At 52.1% G+C, this 21542-nt stretch overlaps 1 protein-coding gene across 4 annotated transcripts in view; it reads right to left on the bottom strand.

The window, feature by feature from the left end:
• Stk24 (serine/threonine kinase 24) overlaps positions 1–21542 on the bottom strand; it is a 99565-nt gene that overhangs the window by 3095 nt on the left and 74928 nt on the right. For 3 of the 4 annotated variants that reach the window (XM_058582775.1, XM_058582774.1, XM_058582773.1), the window contains exons 3-9: positions 20209–20265; positions 14887–14995; positions 14478–14635; positions 8733–8918; positions 6722–6867; positions 4924–5047; positions 3900–3968 (exon numbers count right to left, since the gene is read on the bottom strand). In XM_058582775.1, the coding sequence (XP_058438758.1) occupies positions 3900–3968; positions 4924–5047; positions 6722–6867; positions 8733–8918; positions 14478–14635; positions 14887–14995; positions 20209–20265 (849 nt within the window). Of the gene's footprint in view, positions 1–1197; positions 1335–3899; positions 3969–4923; positions 5048–6721; positions 6868–8732; positions 8919–14477; positions 14636–14886; positions 14996–20208; positions 20266–21542 lie in introns of all 4 variants that reach the window. The other variant, XM_046454773.2, reaches the window with a different exon arrangement.

Here is a 21542-nt window from a genome sequence, read left to right as displayed (position 1 = left end):
TAGAAGGAAGTGAAGATACCAAGCTAGAAAAATCAAAAAGGCTTGTGTAGAGGCAAGCATGTGGGTGACTTTTGTATTCTCTTTTGCTTTATTTCTGTAACTTGTTTCATTGCTTTTAATGTGGCAGAAGTGGGGGCAGTAGGACAGAGATCATTTAAACAGATCAGTGACTCCTTCGACCGTCTCAGCCAAGGAAACCATTTTTACTTTCTATCCTCACTTGGCAGTCGCAGTGTCATGTACTAAGGAGGCCGAGCTGGGAAGAATGAGGCTGAATGTCAGACTGCTTTTTTTTGGATGCCCTCAGACAAAAGGACTCTTCAAGGACAGTGGGCAGCCCCATCAGGTGTCACTTGCAAATGGCCAAAGTGACCCCACATGCCCTCATATCCTTCCTAAGTACTTTCCGTCAAGAGGCCATCTCAGAAGAGGCCTAGCAATGCTCTGGGTCGTCACGGAGGCTCAGCCATCTTCTGGACACCTGAAGACAAACATCAGGCCAACAACAGGCCTGGAACTGCAGGAGTGAGGAACGTGACCCGAGCAGCTGGGAGTCAGCCAGGGACCCAGCACCCACGCTCCTTCCCGGAGCAGCCGCCCACACACCTCTCCAGGCCAGGAGGGCCGCCTGGGGTGACTTTCACGTAGATATTCCCCAAGCAAAAGCAGGGAGGGTTCCTCAGTCTGAAACGTGTAGCCAAAGACACAGGTAGGGACAGGCACAGCCACTGTCCACAAGGCATCAGGGCCTGGGTACTAGCCACTAAGGAAAAGGACCCACCCACACCTGTTCTCACAGAAGTCACTGTGCCCCACCTTCCAGCATCTGGACACCAAACTCTAAAGCCCAAAACCCACAGGCAGCCACAGGAGTCTGACTGAGGCCTGTACTCCTCTGGCCAATCCGGCTCAGGAGCAGGCTGCGTAGTTAAGAACAGACATTTAAAAATCATCCTTTAGCTGTCGCAAAGGAGACAAAGGCACAAAGTTCTGTGGCTCTTTCCAGTGGCTTGGGACTCACATGGTTCTCTCCTACTGATTCAGAATGAGCCTCCTCTGACTGGACTCTGCTGTAACCCTGTGGCTGGGGGACAATGAGGACAAACCCCCAAAACACAGTACCACAGTGGCACCGAGCTCCAGGAGGAAAGCCCAGCGCCAATGCCCTAGGGCGCTCCTCCACAGTCGGTCAGTTACCTCTGCAGCCGCTGCACCAGCTGGGCCACCATGGTGTCCGAGATCCCGGGGCAGGCCTCTTCTGCCAGGTAGATGGCCCCTCGCAGCTCCTCTATGGACCCCAGGTTCCCTCCACATGCTTGGCTCTTCTCCTTCAGCTGAAACACACGGAGAGCAGCGTGACACGTGCACACAAGCCAAGCAGCACTCCCTTCAAGGGCCACCATGCAGAGCCCTCCTCCACAGAAAGGGCAGCAGGCCAGGAGACGGCCAGCCGTGCACATTCTCCAAATTGGATTCCGATGGTGTCCTCTGTTTTGTTTTTCTATTACAACCTTAATCTTGTCCCAGAGAAGCAGTTTCACAGCCACCAGAAGTTACTCTGGCCTCAACACTGCGGCTGTGGTGTGGGTCGCAGGCTTGGATTCCAAGTTTAACGGGTAGATCTGAAACTCCAACGAGACCTGCCAGGTGTTGCCCACACCTGGACCCCAGTTACTTGGGAGGCTGAGCAGGAGGGTTACCAGTTTGAAGCCAGCCTCGGCAACTTAGTGAGACACTATCTAAATATTAAAAATTTTTTTAAAAATCGATGAAAAGGACTGGAAATGTAGCTCAGTTGTCAGTGTCCTCAGCTGGGTTCAATGCCCAAAAATCCCACCCCCTCAAAAAAAAAAAAAAAAAAAAAAAACCCTTCAGCAGAAACCGTTTTGATCCAGATGCTGTCAAATGTTCTCCTTCAGGTAAATGCGTGGCAGCCCTAAATTCTGGGGATCCACAGTGCCCCTCCTCCGCTCCCGTGAGAAACGGCAACAGTGTCTTCAGGCACCCCCCTTGCCTAATGGCTAGTTCCAAGTCTCTTCCCAAAATGCGACCAAGTAATGAAACACGAGCATGAGACTACGAAGATCTAGCACAGTCTGGGACCAAAGGCTCCCAGGGGAGGCTCTAGATGGCACTGCAGAGGTGACAGACACCAATGCAACTCCTGGAGACCCCTTCCGTCTTTATGAATACTTCATAAAACACTCAGCTCTGGCTCTCCAGGGTACGGTGAACATGTCACTGCCAGAACTGCAGCACCCAAAAAGCAATGGCTTCTCCTCTCCCAACAGGGTCTATACAGGGACTGGGCAGGACCTTGGAAGGGCCCACAGCGTCAGGAACATTTCTGGTCACAGGCTACAGCACAGAGGAGCCCCCGGGAGGTGGCTTGTGTCTCTCTGGCACTCCCCACAACTTCACAGGACAGTAACTGTGAGTCCCAGGAGAGCGACTTACAGCCCACCATGCCGCTCCCTGCTCTGAAGCCACACCTCTGTCTCAAAGCAGGAACAAGGACAGGCAGTGGGGCAGCCCTGGGAATGGGCCCCCACCAGAGGGCTGTACCAGACGTGGGCCATCACCACTGAGTCAGCAACCTGGCACAGGCCGAGTGACAGTAATGGAGACACCAGCACCTCCATCTCCCTACCGTCCTCATTCACACATGTGAACTTTAGTATTATCTAAAATAATGCACACTAAGCACTTTGAACTTTAGGTTATTAAATATCATAATAAAAAAACACATAAGAAAAGACTCCTGTGGATTAGCCCCCCAAAAATCTAGGACACTGCTGCATTTAGGGTTAATCTGATGGGAGATACTGAATAATGATTGGCATGGTTCCTTCTTAAACTCGGTATAAAATAAAGTCCAGAGAAAATGAGAAAAACCTTTGTTTTTTCCTAGTCAGCCACTGATTCTATTAGGATGGCTGATGATGGCAGGTCACAAGGAGCAAGTGAGCAGAACCCCAAGTGCCCACACAGCCCACTCCAGAGCACAGCGGTGTCTAGCTGGAGTCAAAGGGCAAGCAGCAGGGGCTCCCACCTGCCCGGCCACACTGCTTTCCCTCGAACCTGGGGTGCTCAGGTGTTTCAGGTGGCACTGATGCCCCAGGCACAGCCGTCCTCCCACATGGCCCAGACCTTGCCAGGGCCACAGCAGGGCCATCAGAAGACCACAAGGATGGAGCTGGGAGGATGGGAGCTGGGATGGGCTCTGGCAGCACTGTGGGTGGACAGGCGCACTGGACTCTACAGCAGGCCGACTGTGGGCGGGGGGACGAGCTTGGGTGGCCACTTCCGTCCTCCAGACCGCCAGCCTCAAGTGTGAGGACCCCGATTCAGCTGCCACCCGAGAAACCTGGCTCACCACCCAGAGTGTGGGAGTCAGCTAGCTCCGAGGCATCCAAGCCAAGGAGGGCCACATAGACGATGAGGACGGGACGCAGGAGGGTCAGGCTGAGACCCGGCTCACCCAGGGCACAGGCAGGGTCCCAGAGATGGGGGCAGCCCAGGGGAGAACAGGGCCTACAGGGAGTCCGTCCTCTCAAATGTTAGAAGCCCACTTGCACTGCCGCACACTTGCTGGGGCAGAGATGGGGCAGAGACTGGGCGGCGCCAGCAGATGGTGTAGAAAGCTGCTGAACCGGACGGTGATAACAGGCCCGGACTGGACCACCGCAGGCTGCCACACACCACCTCCCAGGGGAGGCGACAAGGAGCTCTGCCCAGGCGGAGCAGGAGCCGCTGGCACCAAGGAACCCAGTGCCTGCCTCGGGCGCCACACAGACGTGTCAAGCGTGCCCACACCAGCTATCTCAACGCCCCACCTTGTACGGACCACTTCCCCACAGGAGCAGCACCCTGCTCCAGGAAGCCAACCAGGTTCTTACCTCCGCAAACAGAGGAGAAATAATTGTCGATAAACACTGAGAGAAAGGCCTCTTTGGGATGTCTTTCATCTTGAGGAAGAAAAGAGAGATCATAAGGAACAGGGAACAGGCACCGGCAGCGATTCAGTACGCAGCAGACCGCCCACCAAAGCCCATGCTGACTCTACACGCTGAGCGGATGCTCTCTGCCCCCGTCACTCTGGGTAAGACTGTCTTACCGTCTTCAACTAGGCTACAAAGTTTGCAGTCACAGGCAAAACCCATGACGCTAGGGACCCAGTATCTGAATCCACAAGGGAAGAAAGACTCCCTGGCGGCCACGCTGGATGGGCGGCCACGCTGGATGGCCCAGCACTCTATGGGGAGTGCTCTCTGTCGAAGCTCGTAGAGGGGAGCCAGGTGGAGCTGCTGCAGCGACTGGCCTCTCTGGAGTTACCACCTCTACCTGGACAACACTTAACACCTGCCTGACTCATCCAAGCAGGCTGGGACCACAGGGACAGCCACTGGTCCACCTGCCTGACGAATCCTCCACTACACTTTTAAAAGACCTAAAAATATAGCTTTTCACAAGTTTAAATAGGCATAAAACCAATTAATCAATTAAACACAAAAAGATCACATTCAATTATATGGTCTTAAATAAAATTATGGTACATTATATGAGTCATCCCAGCATGTGGACACAGTCCCCTAAAGAGAACCATAAAGTTGTTCTGTACACGAAACCTGACCCCCTCACTCCAACTCCATAGCACGGCCCAGGGTCGGGAGGTCAGGAGTCCCAGTGTGGCCCAGAGCAGAGGGGAGACCAGAGCGCCACAGCACAGCCACACGCGGACTCTCAGGTCCCAATCTTTGCATGATCAGACATGACTTCAGCTCTTGATCTGCCAATTCTGAGGGCAAAGCCCCACCAAGGACTGCTTCAAGGACCCCGCCCACTCCCAGGGAAGGCCTTACAGAATGGCAGGTGCCTGCTGGTGGACAACAGGTGCTAGCACTCGAGAATGAGCAACTGTACCTTGTTTCTCTCCAAATCCGACAGCTGAAGAGCTCCGTTCTCAAGATTCTTGGGATCCTTCTCTCGGATTGTGAAGATCCAGTCCCCAGAGTCACTACCTCCAGATGCCTGGCCATCTGTTTCCCTTGACACAAAGACCCCGCGGAGTTGGTCAGCGTGGACACCCTGGCTTCAGGCCCTCGGCCACCCACAGCCCATGCTCCACCGCAGCTGCCACCCTCTCCCACCATCTACACTCCACACCCCCACACCACCCCCTTACCCCCTGGGATCCTCCAGTCACACGGCCTGCTACATCACTGAACAGAAGGCGGCTCCTGAACTTCTCGCCATCCTTCTTCCTTAGCCTCCCACAGCAAAAGAGGTGGCTCCCAACTTGGAGGAGGAAACGTCCCGTCCCCTGCAAGTCCCCCTCTAGGCCTGCCTTCTCTCCTGTGTGCCTCCCTCCCGCCAACCCAGAAGCACTCTCTCTTCCTCCCCTCCAAGCAGCTTCCCCTGATCACGCCCTCGGGCGGATGGCCACATCTGGTCTCAGCCACAGATCACGGATGTGCATGTGTACTCACTGCTTCCACCTGTCACCTTCCACCCCATCCCCACATGCTACCTCCAAGGTCCCCAGCCTCCAAGCACCGCTGGGTAAGGGGGTCTATGCAGTCCTGGCCTGTTGGAACCTCAACAGCAATGGTCCCAATGATCTTGCCAATCAGCCCCAGGCGCTGGCTCTGCTGTGCCTGGTCTCCTCCCACCCACGGGGGTCCTTCTCACTCGATGTTCATCTTCATCCCCACGCTGGCTTCCTAGGGCCTGGTCCCCCGCCTCCAGAACTTGAGCTCTTCTCATATGGCAAATGCACACCACGAGTGACACCACCGGTTCTCAGGGTTTGGATGACCTTTCATACAGCAGCGACCCTTAAGTCTGCGTGGTCTGCCTAGCTCTCTTTCCCTGAGGGCCACACCTCAGTGTCACTTCAAGATGCACATCTCCTGGCCACCTGGGAACATCACACGCCATGCTGCCAAATCCTGGCACATCTGCCCCCTTTACCCAAGTCCATCACCACATCCTGGCTCTCCAAACCCTCTCCTCTCTCTCTCTCCCCACTGTTCACCTCCATTGCTACTGCCCTAGTCGCCGGCAGCAACACCTCAACAGCCTCCAAGATCAATGGACTTGGCCTTGGCTATGAACCAGAATCACCAGGGGTGTTGAGAACCCTGGTCCCACCGGCCCGGCATGGGGAGGGTGCTGTCTTCTGGCCAGGGGGTGCAGGTCAGCAGGTCAGCTCCAGGCTCGGCTTACAGGCCCAGTTCTACCTAGCCACTTCCTTCCCTGAGGTCAGGGCAGCCCAGCCAACTTCCCTCGCGTCCCAGCTGGAAGCTCCAGGCCACGTCTCCAGCCAATGGAACCCTGGGTGCCAAGCCGGACACGGGTTCTCGGTCAGGCACTGCCCACACAGAGCTTTGCAAGGCTGAGCTTCTCTTAGAACACAGCAAGCGGGCACTAAAACAGGCCTCCACAGCCTTTCAAGATGTATTTAAGGCAATGTCCTCTGGTCAGAACTTTAAGAACAGGAAAGGAGGCTAGGTCCCGTTCCCTGCACCCAGAGCCCTCACGCGGATGCTACTCGGAGACTCCATGCGGACAGGAGGCTAAAAGACGAGGCTAAGAGACTCCCTGCCGGGTCCGCGTGGTGCCCACCACAAAAACCACCCGCGGGTTACCTAAGAAACGCCCAGAACCGCCCCCCAGGAGCCCGCGGCCCATCTGCGGCACAGCTCGGGCGGCAACCTACGCGTCCGAGTCCTCGGAGCTGGAGTCGTCCTGGCTCTGCTCGGCCTTCCACCGCTTGTACCTGTCGATGAGCTCCGTCAGGTAGGACGTCTTCTTTGCGTTGCGCACTATGAATTTGTGCTTCAGCAGCTCCTTAGCCGTGGGTCTCTGGAAAGACACCCGAAACAGCATGAGGTCCCGTGCACTTTCAGCCTCTGTATCCAATCCCAGAGGGAGGGCTCACGCCTGGAAATGCCAGGCGACCACGCTGACACGGCGAGACTGGGTTTCAAAGTTTTCCCCTTAGGTTTAATTCAAAGATGGGTCACTCTGTACCCATGGCTGGGACTCGCAGGCACAGTGTGGACATGACATTTCCAGTGGTGTCCTCGACGGCCAATTAAAGCAAGAGAACTTCCCCCAAATAATCTGAACCACCCGAGAGCGCATCTCCTCTCCCACTTTCGCTCAGCACTCGAAGGCAGACACTGACGGAAAAACATGTTCTGTGTTACTATTAACATTCTGCACTGTGTGGTGAAAACCCCAGAATATCGTAAAATAAAAACACTGAAAGAAACTGGAAGGGAGCCAGGAGAGAACCTGTCCTGCATTTCTGAAAGGCGCCTGGCACTGTCATCCGCCCCCGATTTAGAAAGATGGTGTTCCCGGCTCCTTGCGACTGAGCTAAGGGCTTCGTCCACGCCCCAGACTCATGGCACACCACGATCCGACCAAGGGCTCCACCCTGCAGGACGGCACACCTAGTTACTGAAAAGAGCAAAATTCCCAAGAAGCCCAGTGTGCCCGACCTGGACCTGACACCAGGAACACAAAACATCAGCAACTCGGGCTGTTTCCACTCCCTCCAAATTACTAAGGCCTTGTCAACAAGAGCCAGTGCTCTTTCAAACTTGAAGGTGAGAAACCCGGATGGCCTCAGGTACCCCAGCCCCAGTGGAGAACTCCAGACATAATAGTCACAGCTCATAGTCACAGCTTTAGGTCCTTCTCCTCCAAGGGATGGGGGAGAGCCAAGGGGAGTGTGCTAACTAGAGGAGTGTTTAATGGAAGATATGCACACACGGACACGCCTTCCCTATGTGAGAGTGCTGTGTTGGGCCTAGAACCACCACGATACAAAACCCAACACCATTGTATACAGAACAACACGAACCAGCGTCACCTAGAGTGCTTAGGAAATGCTGTCCCCTGTGCAATTCCTTCTCCAGAACTGGCACCAATGAAGAAACCACGATGCTCTTGTAAAATCATCAGTCTTCACTAATAAGAGTTCAGTGGCGATGGGGAGGCGGGATCCAGCTTAGCCTTCAGCTAACTCCATTGTAAAACTCAAAACAAGGACATGATACTTCATGCAACACAAAAATACACCACTTTCAAAGAACTGCCCTAATTCTGAGAGAAAAATGAGGTAAAACTAGGTAGTCGTTTCTGCTATGGGCTGTTATTATTGATTAAATGTAAAAAGAGAAGGAAGGAGGAGGAGAAAGAGGTGCGTGGCTCCTCTTCACCTTATCTTTTGCTTCCCAGCACTAACAACTCAAGAGAGAACACGCTGACTCTGAAGACCTATTACCATTACTTTTCAGGCTACCCTCTGCCATTACTAAAGGCAGTTTTATAGTTGACAGCCGGATCCTCCTCTCTAAATATTAAAAACTTGGGATTCCACCTATCGTATGAGGGAGAAATATTCCTCAGGCTCAAGGAGGGAGGCATGAGATGCTAGAATGTGAAAGAAAATAGTTTTTAATCCTTAAAAGAGAAAATGGCTGTAAGAGCATATTTGCAATTCAAATAAATCAATCACACTCATTTAGAAAAAGAAAAATGAAGAGAGAGAGAGAGAGAGAGAGAGAGAGAGAGAGAGAGAGAGAGAGAGAAATGCATGAGATCCTGCAGACAGCTGAGAAGGGCTGAGAAGGCCAGGGACGGGGGGGGGGGGGGGGAACACCTGCCAGCGGGCCCGGCAGGGCCACGCACAGCTGCACCGAGGGATGCAGACTTACAAAGCTCGGCTCCTTGTTCAGACAGGCCTCCACGAACTCCTTGAGGGGTTTGCTGTAGTTCCCTTCCAGCGTCGGGGGGTTGTTCTTTGGAATCAGGAATAAAACCTTCATGGGATGCAGCTCGGAATGAGGGGGCTCCCCTTTCGCCAGTTCTATAGCTGTTATACCCAGTGACCAGATGTCCGCCTGCAACAGCAAGAGCATCTTTAGAGACACAGAGCAGGAAGACATTCAAATAAACACACTTAGAAGCAGCAGCCTCTCGAGTTTTTGATAAAAATGTATTTTCATAAGCCCTTGATGTAACTTCAACATAGGCAACAAGTGGAAAATGTGCTCCACTGAAGACGGCGGTGTGACCACTGGCAGGGCAGGTACTCTTGTTATAGGAGGGGCTCAGGCAGAGTGCCCAAGTCAGGGGCACGGGTGCCAGATGAGTGGGGAGGAGCAGGGGCAGGAAGATATGCAGCCAGCCGCCCCTCCAGGTCAAATGGCAGCTCTACAAAGTCCTGTGGTGTTAGACCCAAGAGCTACTGTCTGAGCCTTGCTTCCTTCCTCATCTGTGAGAGGGGACGGGGAAGTGTATGCAATGGGCAAGGTTCCCACCACTGTCCAGCACTTGAAAAAAATGTTTATAAATGTTCAAACACGCATAGAGGTGAAAAACACTGATACACAGCAGCCCTATGCACCTATCACATGAATCATTTTGCCATACAGGTTTCTGTCTGGTGCCGTGGCGTATTTTGAAGTCAATCAGCCATCCTAACAATCCCCAATCCACAGTACTCCAGCGTGTCAACATTTAACTACAAACTGGCCTAAAATCAACAATACAGATAGTCCCTGACTTGCAATGATTTGCTTACAAAGGTTCAACATTATAATGGTGCAGAAGTGATTCACGTTCGGGAAAAAACCATACTTTGATTCTGGCTCTTTTCCTGGTTAGTGGCATGTCATGCAATTGTCTCTCATGAACAGCAGTGCGAGTCACGGCGTCCAGTCACTCCCACGATGCAGGGGAGAACCACCAGCACTCCAGAGTGTCCGGGGGACTGTGTGTGTCCATGCATTTGCTACTCACTATATTTTATATTTAAAATTTTACCCTGAAAGGATCAATCTAGAAGAATTGGTGTTACAGTAATATCTCCATTTTCCTTCACTCTACAACTCAAAATCCTTGGTTTACTTTGCATGTGTACTTTTTTTTATGCATTGGTAGAAAAGTGATTTACTTGAGTCCCTCAGCTGCAGGAGGGGAACTGGGGACACAGTGCCCACGGGCAGGGAGGCCCCCAAGCCCGTGCTATGGCTGGAGGGCCTAAGGAAGTGAGCTGCACAAGAAGAGGAGATGAGCTAGGGGCACAGATGGCCACTCTCCTGTGGCAGCGGTTCTCCACACGCGGCTCCGCCTGAAATCTCAGTGTGTGTCTGTCCCTGCCCCTGGCCCCCCTCAGGTCTCCTTAGAACTGCTGCCACCAGCAAACTGGCCACCTCAGGCCACACAGATCCAGGGCTCTGCCCACATGGCCTCTGTCGATGCATCTCCAAGCATCTCACAATCCAGTAACTGGAAAGCGGATGATGGTCTCTGCGTCGGGCTGTCAGAGGGTGTCTGCGCCGATTTCCCTCACAGGACTGAGGACTTGCTTTTGTGTGGCGCTGGATGATAAGCAGACAGCAAGCCCGCAAGAGGCCGCCCCTGCTCCCCAGTGCCAATGTGCACCAACTGAAGTTAACTGGGGGGAAACCCTTCCGCCCTATCCACACCCAGCCCAGGCACCATTCATCCTAGCCTCCCCAAGAGGGTGGCCAGGACAGCACCACAAGACAAAATGTGGGCCATCCTCCCAGGAAGAAGCCAAGGGCCGCCCAGCTCCTCCGTGCTCCTCTTTGGATCCTCCTACACCCATGCAGGCACCAGGGTGTGGTCCTGTGGTCCTGAGCTCCTCACGCCCTTTGTCCCCACCCACCTTCTACTCCTGGCTGGGTTCAAAGCTGCCCCATACCCAGGACTTCTGCAGGGTCCTTTGGCAGGTCCTCCAAACACCCAACACCCTACTAACAAACCTGGAAAGCTGGACCAGCATCAAGAAATGCTGAAGACACTGGCAAACCAATCAAAAGCCATGAAAATATCCAAAGTTATTAAAACCAACTAATCTGACTTCTGCGAATCTAATCTAGATAAATGTAAGATCTGGAAGATGTATATGCCACACAAACATTCAAGAGCAGCATTATTTACATTCGACCTTAGAAGAATGATTAAGTTGCTATGGCCCATTAACTTACTGAAGTATCTCATGATATTCCAACAACACGGCATTTACAGAGAACCTTAACAAATATGACTGCGTCTATCTATTACTACATTCAAGAAACGGCATCTGATTTAGAATGTGTTAAAATAAAATAAAGTCACGCAGGAAAGGGCACTCACCTTCCAAAGCAGAAAAAATGAGGCGTAACGAGGAATCCATTTTTCTGACATTTGGGAAATACATGAAATTAGATACTAAGACACCACTGGTAGAGCAAACAGTGGTTTTAATACAAGCCCAAGTCAAAAGCCACAAGGGTCGATGCTCTGAAATATAGATACTAGTTGTGAACCGATCACTTCCTACACAGACCCTTCTAGGTAGCATGTTCCCGAATGACCACTCAGAATCACCTGTCCCTGAGGGTTGACGACTTTCTCCACATAGCAGGGAGTGGGGAATGACACAGAACACCCAGGTCCTCACAACATCACACAATGTGCAATAAACAAGCTGGCTACAAATCTGAAGATACTTAACAATTTAAGTGATATTTTAAAATTATGCATAAAAAAATCATTCTCAAAGGAACCCTAATCACCTCTCCATAATCAAGAAGAAAAACCATGTGTAACTCCAAGTCACAGTTATAACTAAACTAAGCAAAAGAAAATGGATTTAACACAGCTACTTATATACTCAGATGCAACATTCAGGAACATGTTTATACTTGGGATCTAGGTGTGAAAATATTTACAAGCACTCAATAGCAACGTGTGCTTGACCTAAAGGTCTCAACAGTATGCACACCAGAATGAAACCCGATGCCACCTGTCTCCTAGCCCGCAGGCTTCCCCACCTGCAGGGCTCCTTGCTCCCACCCAGGACCGTGGGTGATTCCTGGCCGTGGGAGAGGGACCAGGGTGTAAGGCTCATTGTGGGAGTGTCGGTAGGGAAGAGGCAGGCTGCCTGCCTGTTCCCACCCAGTCCCCCCTAGACAACCCACTGTCTGCACTCAGCTTGAATAACATTATTTCTTCCATCATCGCATCACCTGTTTCCATTTTTCACCACAATGAGATTGCAAACGGTTATTTCAGAGATGCCTGGATGGTGGAATAACTTGGCCTGGGTGGCAGATCTACAGATATTTTTCCTTTCTTTCCATTTCATTTTTCAGAATTTTCCAGGTCATCACAAAAGAAAACACACTGCTTCTGAGACCAAAACCGGGAAAAGCTATTTACAGGGGACTGCTGACCCCAGTCTCGGTGTCTCCAGGATGCTGTTGCAGTCCCCGCAGGCCAGGGTCTCTGCCCAGCCCCTCTACCCCCTTCAAGGCATCCACAGCCCTCCTTCCCAGAGTGCCATCCCCTTGCCTTGGAGGGAAGGAGTGCTCGTGTGAGGCCATCCTCCGCTCCCCAACTTCTCTCCTGGGCTGCTGCTTACCTGGAGGAGCTGGGCACCCCCACCACTGAAGTACCCAGCCCTGGACAACCACAGCGCAGCAGCTGACTGACCAAACAGAGGATGCAGAGAAGGGCTGTGAACAGGGAGGGGCAGCATCCTCACCAAGTTCAACTACTTGCTAACAGACCATCCCAACAATCTTAAAAAGATAAAAAGATTAAATTTCCTTTGCCTTAGACCAAGGCTCCTTTGTGGGAAACAAGTTCTCTCGCTCAGCACTGTCTCCAAGATATGGGGACAGCTGGAAACCAGCAAAGCTTACCTAATCCCTTTTAAAAATATTAGTAATAATGAAGGTTATTAAGGCCAATGAGCAGTCAGGACTGTGCAAAGATTAGGAACTGAGACTGGCGGGAGGCTGAAGCAGGAGGATCTCAAGTTCAAAGCCAGCCTCAGCAACAGTGAGTGCTAGGCAACTCAGTGAGACCCTGTCTCTAAATAAAATACAAAATAGGGCTGGGGATATGGCTCAGAGGTCGAGTGCCCCTGAGTTCAATCCCTGGTAACCAAAAAAAAAAAAAAAAGACTGGCATAAGAGAAGCTGTGTGTGTAGACACTTTTGAGAGCAACCCAACAGCCCAAATGACAAGGGTCACAGACCCTGCAGGAGGTTATTGTGTAAATGAGATTCTAGGTCTAGACGTCTTCAGGAAGCCAAGGTGCACATCCTTCCAGTTCAGCAAGGGGAAGATGCCGTGAGGAGGTGCGTGCCTTCCTCTCCAGCCCGCCCGGCCTCTGACATCAGCATGTGCACCTAAGAGGAAGCTGCGGGCTGCATGTACTTGCAACCACCAGAACAGAAGCCTGGGATTTCTATGAGAAAGACTCTCTGCGCCTGTGATGCTGATCCAGCCCAGAGATGCTTCCAGGTACCCACAAGGATGCATGGAAGAGGCACTGGAAAGGGGGAGGAAGTAAGCATCAGGAGGCCTCAGCTGTAGCCGCGTACCTCAGGAGCCCTGCTACCTGGCAGGTCCACCAGGCCCCAGGCCCAGCAGGACAGCCACAGAGCCACAAGGCAAGGTTGAAGCAGCCTGTGCAGGACAAGAGCTGTTGGCACAGAGGCACCTGAGGCTGGGGGAAGGGTCCCCCAACGCCCATCCCTGATAATCTGAACACTAAGACACTGACATCACCCTAATCTGCACTTGGACACCTGAGCCCTCAAACCTGAAAGTCCAAAAGTTTTAAGAGTTGACTGGAGCTGGGCACGGTGGCACACGCCTGTAATCTTAGTGACTTGGGAGGTTGCTGAGGCAGAAGCATCACAAGTTCGAGGGCAGTCTGGGCAATTCAGGGAGACTGTCTCAAAATAAAAAGGGCTGGAGGTGTGGCTCAGTGGTGGAGCACTTGCCTGGCACGTGTGGAGCCCTGGGTTTAATCCCCAGTACCACGAAATGAAAGGGAAGGAGGCAAAGGGTGAGAAGAACAAGGAGAGACCAGGAGAAGATAACCTGGCCGGTAAGAGGAGCTGGGAGAGGCGGTGGCACTTTGTGCTGATGAGGAGACTACAGTAACTGAGAGCCAAATACGTAGGAAGAATCCGTAGCACCACTGCAAGATGCTCTCTCCCTATCCTGCCTGGGATGTCTGGGGCCTCTCTCCACTCCTTTCTCTACAGGCCCTGTGAAGACTGGACAGAGCTCTGAGCAGGTCCTGTCCCTCAGCCACTCCGCATGGCTTCAGCCCCCGCCAGTGCAGAGTCCCTTCCTCTCTGCACACAAGCCCACCCTCCACTGCTCGCTACCTGGATGCTACCTCACCCCATGGTCCTCCGTTACTGCACACCCTCCTTGTGTCCCCACCAAACCATACGCTAAGCTAAAAACCACAGTGACCGTGGCTGGATGAACAGACAACAAAGGTGCTCAAGGGTGCCCAGGAGACAGGAGAAAACTGGTTCAGCAGAGGTCAGAGACGCAGAGTTACGGTGGGGAATGCTGCAAGGCTGCAGGCCTGAGGGGAGAGACCTGGCACCCCACAAGGACAAATCCTTGGCTCTCACCTTCGAGTCGTAAGCTGACTGTTTAATGACCTCGGGCGCCATCCAGAAGGGGGTGCCCACGAAGGTGTTCCGCTTTATCTGGGTATCTGTCAGCTGGCCCGCCACTCCAAAGTCGGCCAGCTTCACCTCTCCATGCTCCGACAGCAGAACATTGGCGGCTGCAAGAGAAAACCAAGGCAGGCGTCTGACACGCAACGCTCCACTTACGGTCACCTGGTGGCACGCGATCTCTCCCCAGCCAGCTTGCGTGCCTACAGGTAGGCCCAGGGGGCTGTGCATCTCTCCAGACCCCCGGACCAACCCCGTCCAGGCAGGCTGAAGGCTCAGAGCAGGCTCCCCAGAGCAGAGAAGTGCAGCTGAGCCCACCACCTCAGGCGTTTCCAAGCACCAAGAAGGAGATGGCCCTTACCTTTGATGTCTCTGTGGATTTTCTTCTCTGAATGAAGATAATCAAGTCCTTTCAGAATTTCTCTTAATATGGTGGCAATCTGAGTTTCATCTAAAGGGCCAGGTTCTAACTAAGAAAAAAGGAGTATCACAGTTGCTTAATCTGAGATAAGAGAGAACGCCCATGTTAAATGGACAAGGATAATTAAAATTGAAAAACATATTCACTTAAAGCAGATATTTTGCCTACACAATTAAAATCTATTAAAGGATCCTTTAAAAGAGCATAGAACTAGAAAAAATGACTTTACTGAATGAAGTAGGGGCCGATGAGAAAGGCCGGGTCACCAAGTTGGCCTGTGACTTAGGGTTGTTCTTCTGGCCCACCGTGGTGGGGAGTCAAGGGCAGGGTCCCACAGCCTGGGAACAAAAGCCCAGGAACTTACATGGCACCAGGATCTGCTCTAATGAACTTGGTTATTTTTCCTAAAAGGCTCATCCTTTGCAACCAAAAGCAACCGGCAGAAAAAACGAGGCCTGGGAGCCCACCCCTCCCCTAAGACCACCCCTGCACCAGAACGCCTTAGATATGAGCTGGGAGGCCCAGCTTTGGGGATATAGCTCAAAGAGCTCAATTCTTCAAGATCTGGCATAAAAGCATGTTATCAAATAAAAAATTACTACTGCCTCTGCAAACTTTTATTCCTACTCAAAAAGTGTTCACTCCTTAATATCCATTCTTGTAGAAAGACATAAAGAAGCAACGTCACGTGTACATGTCCCCATTTATAAGGAAGTCAGGTCAAAGAGCTCATGTCAGGTAGCGTGTCCACCATCACTTGCAAAGCAGGGACTCAGTTACAGCTCCCAATTACTTAAATGCCACCACCCAAACAACCTGACGCTCCCTAATGGCCTAACAGGAGTGGTTGGAGGGGCAGAGGTCTAGAGAGCTGGACCCAATTCCCCGCCACAAGGCTCCGTCGAGCTTTCCAACTTGGCCCAAGCTTGCGCACCTCACCACCCGGCAAACAGCCCCTGGTGATCACCAAGTTTCATTACTACAAACGTGCTTTACGCCAAAGGGAATGAAAGCCACAATGCTCCTGGCGAGTCCCGGGCCTTCAGTGGATGTCCTACGTGACCCCACGAAGGGTTTGTGGGCCAGTGTGGGTGCAACCGAGACCGCCCCCAGCCACTGCACTGCAGCCCCTTCCGCCTGGCACGGCCTTCTGGTTATCTCCCAGGCCCTGGGGCCTACGCTACGTCCCCAAGTCGGGGGTTCTCAGGGCTGCGCCACACACACACACACACCCTGCAGTCTGGCCTGTCTGGCAGCCATACACGTCCGGGTCAATCTGCTCCTGGCTTTCTGCCATTCAGAACACAGGTGAAGAGGAGGGCTGGTGGCTTCCAGTTAGTCTTCATTTTATTTCTGCTTAGAGAAGGTAGAACTGCTTGTGTCCACTAGCCTGCCAGGAACTGCCACCAACTCAGACTGTCGGCACAGAACCTGATTTTCTCCAAAGTTATTTGACCAAAAGTTGCATTTTCAAGAAATTAACAAAGACCTTGAGGTAGAACCCCTGCCTCATGGCCAGTCTTCCCTCCCTACTACTTAGTGTTTGCAGAATTTATGAATTTTTATTTTCCAGATGAGGAAAACATAAGAAGTCTCTCATCAGCTGAGGGAAGAAAGGAGAAGAGAGATGCTGTATTTTGCTCCTTTCTCAACAGCAGGACACGGAGGGGAACCCAAGCAGGACATCAGGGTCCAGGTCTACTTCCTCCTCCAAGACTTCGCCCATGCCCTCCTCCCATCAGTCTCTGGCCAGAAGGGGCAGAACAGCCCAGTGCCGGTACCACGGGAGGTCAGCCAAGAGCCAAGGACACGAGAGGGAGAGGGAGCAGCTGGCCATGAGCCCGACCCAGGCCCGCCTCCCCCTCGTCACCCTGACTCCACCCTTCACGGGGCAGAGGGAGAGGGCACCAAATGCGTTCTATTAATTCAGGGGTAAAATCCTTCTTGGCCTCCACATGGTCTATTTTAGGTGTCAACGTGGCTGGGCTGAGGGATGCAGAGACAGGTGAAGCATGACCCCTGCAGTGTCTATGGGCCACTTCCAGAGGATCAGCAGGCCCTGGAATGGGCCTAGGGGCAGCCCACCCTCATCCAGTCCTGGGTGGGGATGATCCAACTGGCTGAGGCCCCAAGAAACGAAAAGGCAGAGGGCAGGCGAAGTCCCCTTTCTTCTCCTGCCCTTGGACTCCAGAGCTCCAGGTGCTCGGCCTGTGGACTTAGACTGGGCCACACCAACCCCCTGGTCCCCAGCAGGCAGGCGGCCTGCGGTGGACTACTCAGCTCAGCAGCCACGCGGCACGGCCCTGGCAAGCCCCTCACATCCACCTCCCGCTGCCTCGGACCCGGAGAACCTTGACTGGCACACTGTCAAATTCTCCCTGAAGTCACTCAGGGCTCTCCACAGCCCAGAGTTCCCGAGTTCTCCGAGTCTCGCACCAGCACTCTCCACTGCCGTACAGTCTTCGCAAGACACATCAGCACTCTATCAGTAAGAGCACTGTGAGCTTTTCAAGTAAGAAGTAATAACAAAGACTGCCAGGGAAGAAACTGGGCTCCATCCCATCTTTAGGTGACTCCTAATTCCCCTCCCTCCACATGTCCTCCCCTCTTCCTCCTCCATGAGGACCATCAGCCCGGCACACAGGCACCCAACTCAAAGCACACTCCCAGGCCATGCAGCAATGTGTGGCTTGTGACTCAGTTCTCAACACAGAACAGATGTGACATGTGCCCCCACCCCCACCCCAAACACTGGCAGCTGGAGAGGACAGAGGCCACAGCGACCCCTGCGGGGAGAGACGGCCATCTGTCCCTTGTGGGAGACCCTCTTCTGCAGCCACGGTGGCAGCAGCTTGGCCTAAACGTTACTGAACATGCCATCTCATTCTTTCAAAATCATGTTGTATGTTCATTTTTAAGTTTGTCAAAAATCTCTGCCTGATTAAGTGAGCAATTTATGTAGCAAAATTCCTTTTTAATTAGATTCCCAGGCTGTCCTTTGGATTTCTGGCAATACTGGCTCATCTTTTAATCAGCTGAAACCTTTCCATCCGGGCCTCCTGATCCTCACGCAACCCCCGCCCTCCCTCTGCCTGCTCTGCCTTGAACAACCTTGCACACACCTGGCTGCTCCCCTCAGACCACGTGCCACAAGAGCCACGTGTGCTGCTCTGTTCCCTGCAGGGATTCAAGTGGCTAGCTCGGCACAGGCACACAGTGGACACACAACAATATTTCCTGAACAAAAAAATTGTTCGTCCACAGAGCTACAAAAATCCACACCCTGTGCAGCTGGAACGCCTTGAACTGAACTGCGTAGTACATAAGACACTCTCCTAAGTCGCAACACCTGGGGGCAGCTGGGACTTCTGAGGTCGTCACAAAAGTCACTTCAAAGTCATATTTCAAAGAATACAATGCTTCTTCAGAGTGATCCTGGGGACTCTTACAAACATTTAATTTCAATTATTATTTATCTCTTAAATAAAAAAAATCAACACACTGAGCACATTCAAAATAAAATATGATAATTTTATATTCTTAGCTCTTAATTACTGAGCTATGCTGTCTTCTTTATTCTTCACACTGCTTCCTGGGTTTTGGTTTTTGTTTTTTAAGTCAAAAAAGATACAGAGGGCTGGGAGGGTCAGTGGCAGAACACTTGCCCAGCATGCACAGAGCCCTGGGTTCAATCCCAGCAGGCCAAAAAATACAAAGCACCACCAGGAAGAAGAGAACTCTGAGGGACACACCCCTGCATCAGCACTGATAACCTTCTGCCAGTTAAGAAGACACCTGTGCTCTGACAACAGAACTGGGCACCCATCTGCAGAATGACACCTGGGCACTTTACAGAAGCAGATCTAGGTTGATCTCAACTAGCCTTTCCAGCTGTGTCTGACCCGTGGGGCCCAAGATGTGCTGGTACACCAGGATCGGGAGATCATGGTTTGCCGGCTGGTTTGGAGGCCTGCCCATCTGTACCTGGGGCAAAGTTGCATCACTTTCTGGAGGCCACGAGAGCCTGCAGAATGGAGAGGGAGGATCACTTTTTCAGTTCTCAGCCCTGACACTTGTTATGAGCACCTTGCAGGGGCCATGAGAAGGAGGAGGGATGTCACACCATTCATCTGCACACCTGCTCCAAAGACACCCACGCTCCCCACAAGGGAAGATCCCCGTCATTCTCTGACCCAAATCCCAACCCAGAATCTGCCCCCACTAGGAACCTTGATTCCAGAAAGGAATGCTCCCCCAAGTTCACTATCAGAATCGAAGGGTGATTCTGGGTGAAAGAGGGTGCCATCTCCCTGTCCCAGGCTAAAGCACCTCAGAAACTCAATGGGATAGCACAGGGCACACTGTGTGCACCAGATCCCCCTCATGCTGATAGCAGCAAAAACAGGGGGCCAGCCTCCTGTCAGGAAAAACTGCCCAACTCCGAAATGACTGACCAGCCTGTCTGAGGGCTGAGGCTCACACTCACCTAAAAGCCTGGCTTGGGGGCCGGGGGGAGGGGGTGCATTTGACTGCTAAACTGTTAGTTGTTAGTTCCTTTTAAAAAGCAATGTTTTTTGCATATCCTACATTTCAAGAGTGACCTAAGCCAGGCCGTGCTTGTCAGGGCTGGGATCTGGGAGCGCTCTCCACCAATACCTGCATGGAGCCACGCTGGACAGAACCAGCAAAGCACCTTCCTCCGGCTTCCCGAGGGCTGTGTGCGCTCGCGGGCAAGTCCAGAGGGGAAAGGCCGCTGGGCCCACCTGCTCCGTGCAGCAGCACGTCGGGCATGCTGGCAAGGGACGAAATTGGGCAGGTGTGCCACTCCTGCCTGGCAGGACCAGACATCTGATGCCATTCCTCAACAATCACACCCCTCCCTGGCTTCCAAGATAAAAATGTGACGCGCTTACTTGGAGCAAAGTTACCATCCGAATTATGAAGCCGCCATGGTTATCAGCTCCACAAAGCTAACAAACTTGTTCTGAAATTACTTTAACCGGCTGTTCTCAGGTAAGATAATTCCAGGCAAAATGCTTCACTGCTTCTATGAATGAATTCATTGGTTCCCCAGGTGGTTTCAAAAGCAAACCTATAGTTTTCAGTAAACTATAAAAAGCAAGCAGCAAAAATAAGTAAGGAATAGCTTGGTTCCTTTTTCATGCAACTTTAAAAAGGGGAAATGAAATGGATACAGAATTATCTCCAAAACCAGGACAGTAAGAAAAGGTCTGGGGCCTGTCACACCGGCACCGTACTTACTAGATCCAGTGCAGAGCCTCCACCAAGGTATTCCATTATTATCCACAATTTAGTATCCTACACAGAAACAAGAAAGGAAGAAGTTACTTTAAAAATAAAACCAGAAAAAATATTTTAAATATTTGGAAAGATTGTTTTCACTGTTATTCAGGATCCAGAAAGTTTTATAAACACATAGCAACAAGGAAAGCATGTCTAGGTGAGAGCCAGGCACCCAGCACAGCGTGCAGGAGGCCTCCCACACCCTGCAGGGCAGCGGCCATCTCCGGGCCCCTGCCACAGCTCTTGTAGGGAGTGTGTTCCAGACCTCCAGACCAGACCCCAGGTCCCCTTCAGGACTGCACTGTGCCCAGCTCTCAGAATGTACCAGCTCCCTCCCCAGTCCCCATGTGAGTGTCACTACAAAGACTCAGAAGAGCCTTTCTAGACTGAGTCCCAGTTTCCCAGCCTTTTTGCTCTTGCAGTCTCCCTCTCCACCTGTAGGTCCGGCGTCCACTTCAGACTTATTTCTCTATATTTTCCACTTAACAGGGAACTAAAAAGTGCCTGCTGCTCTGAAGCTCTGGAAAGGCCAACTGCAGTCCTCTGCTCCTCGGGAAAGGTGACCTACATTGCCGGCCTTCCCCTGTTAGGAGGCACTGAGGCACTCTCTGCATTTGTGGAAGAAATTCCTTTTTCAACTAAGTTTCCTAAGCTAGTCCAACAGCCCGAGTTCTAATGTATGCAGAACACGTGCTCAAGCTATAATGCCCCAGATCACTGACGAATGAGCGCAAGCTCCGTCTTGCTGGGGTAGGGCAGAGCCTCAAATGAGGTGCCTGGGGGTCCCTGTGATGGGGACAGACACGGTACGCGCTCAACGGCCATCAGTCCTAGGTGCCTACTTGGAAGGGGCAAGTTCAGCTGAGAGTAGGACTTTCCATTCCACGCCCCATGATGTCTCAGTGCTTATTCTAGAAAATGTCCCGTCCCAACATTCCTTTCATTTCCTGAGTACACTTGCTTAAAGATCTCGATTAACTGGCTCACTGGCACTGCTTTCTCCAGGCATTTCAGAAACATCCTATCTGAAGGTCAGAAACACACTAGTTCAGGGAAGGCCAGTTTCTTTCTGGATGACACAGGAAATCTACATTTTCTCTAAGAGGCTTTGGAACTTTCAATTTCTGCTCCCACTCCCTTTTGTTTGGCTTCTGCTTGACTCAGCTCCCGTTCCTTTTATTATCTGAGCATTAAATTTGCTAACAGCAAGATAAGCTCTGGGCAGGGAGGCCACGTCCCCTGGCAGCCTCTCCCCTCTGCAGCTAGTTGTGCAAGGACACACTGGGAAGTAA

This window comes from Marmota monax, unplaced genomic scaffold (genome assembly GCF_021218885.2).
Source record: "Marmota monax isolate L192 unplaced genomic scaffold, Marmota_monax_Labrador192_F-V1.1 WCK01_AAM20220418_F8-fsc00026, whole genome shotgun sequence".
NCBI lineage: Eukaryota > Metazoa > Chordata > Mammalia > Rodentia > Sciuridae > Marmota > Marmota monax.
This window is presented reverse-complemented; position numbering and strand designations above follow the sequence as displayed.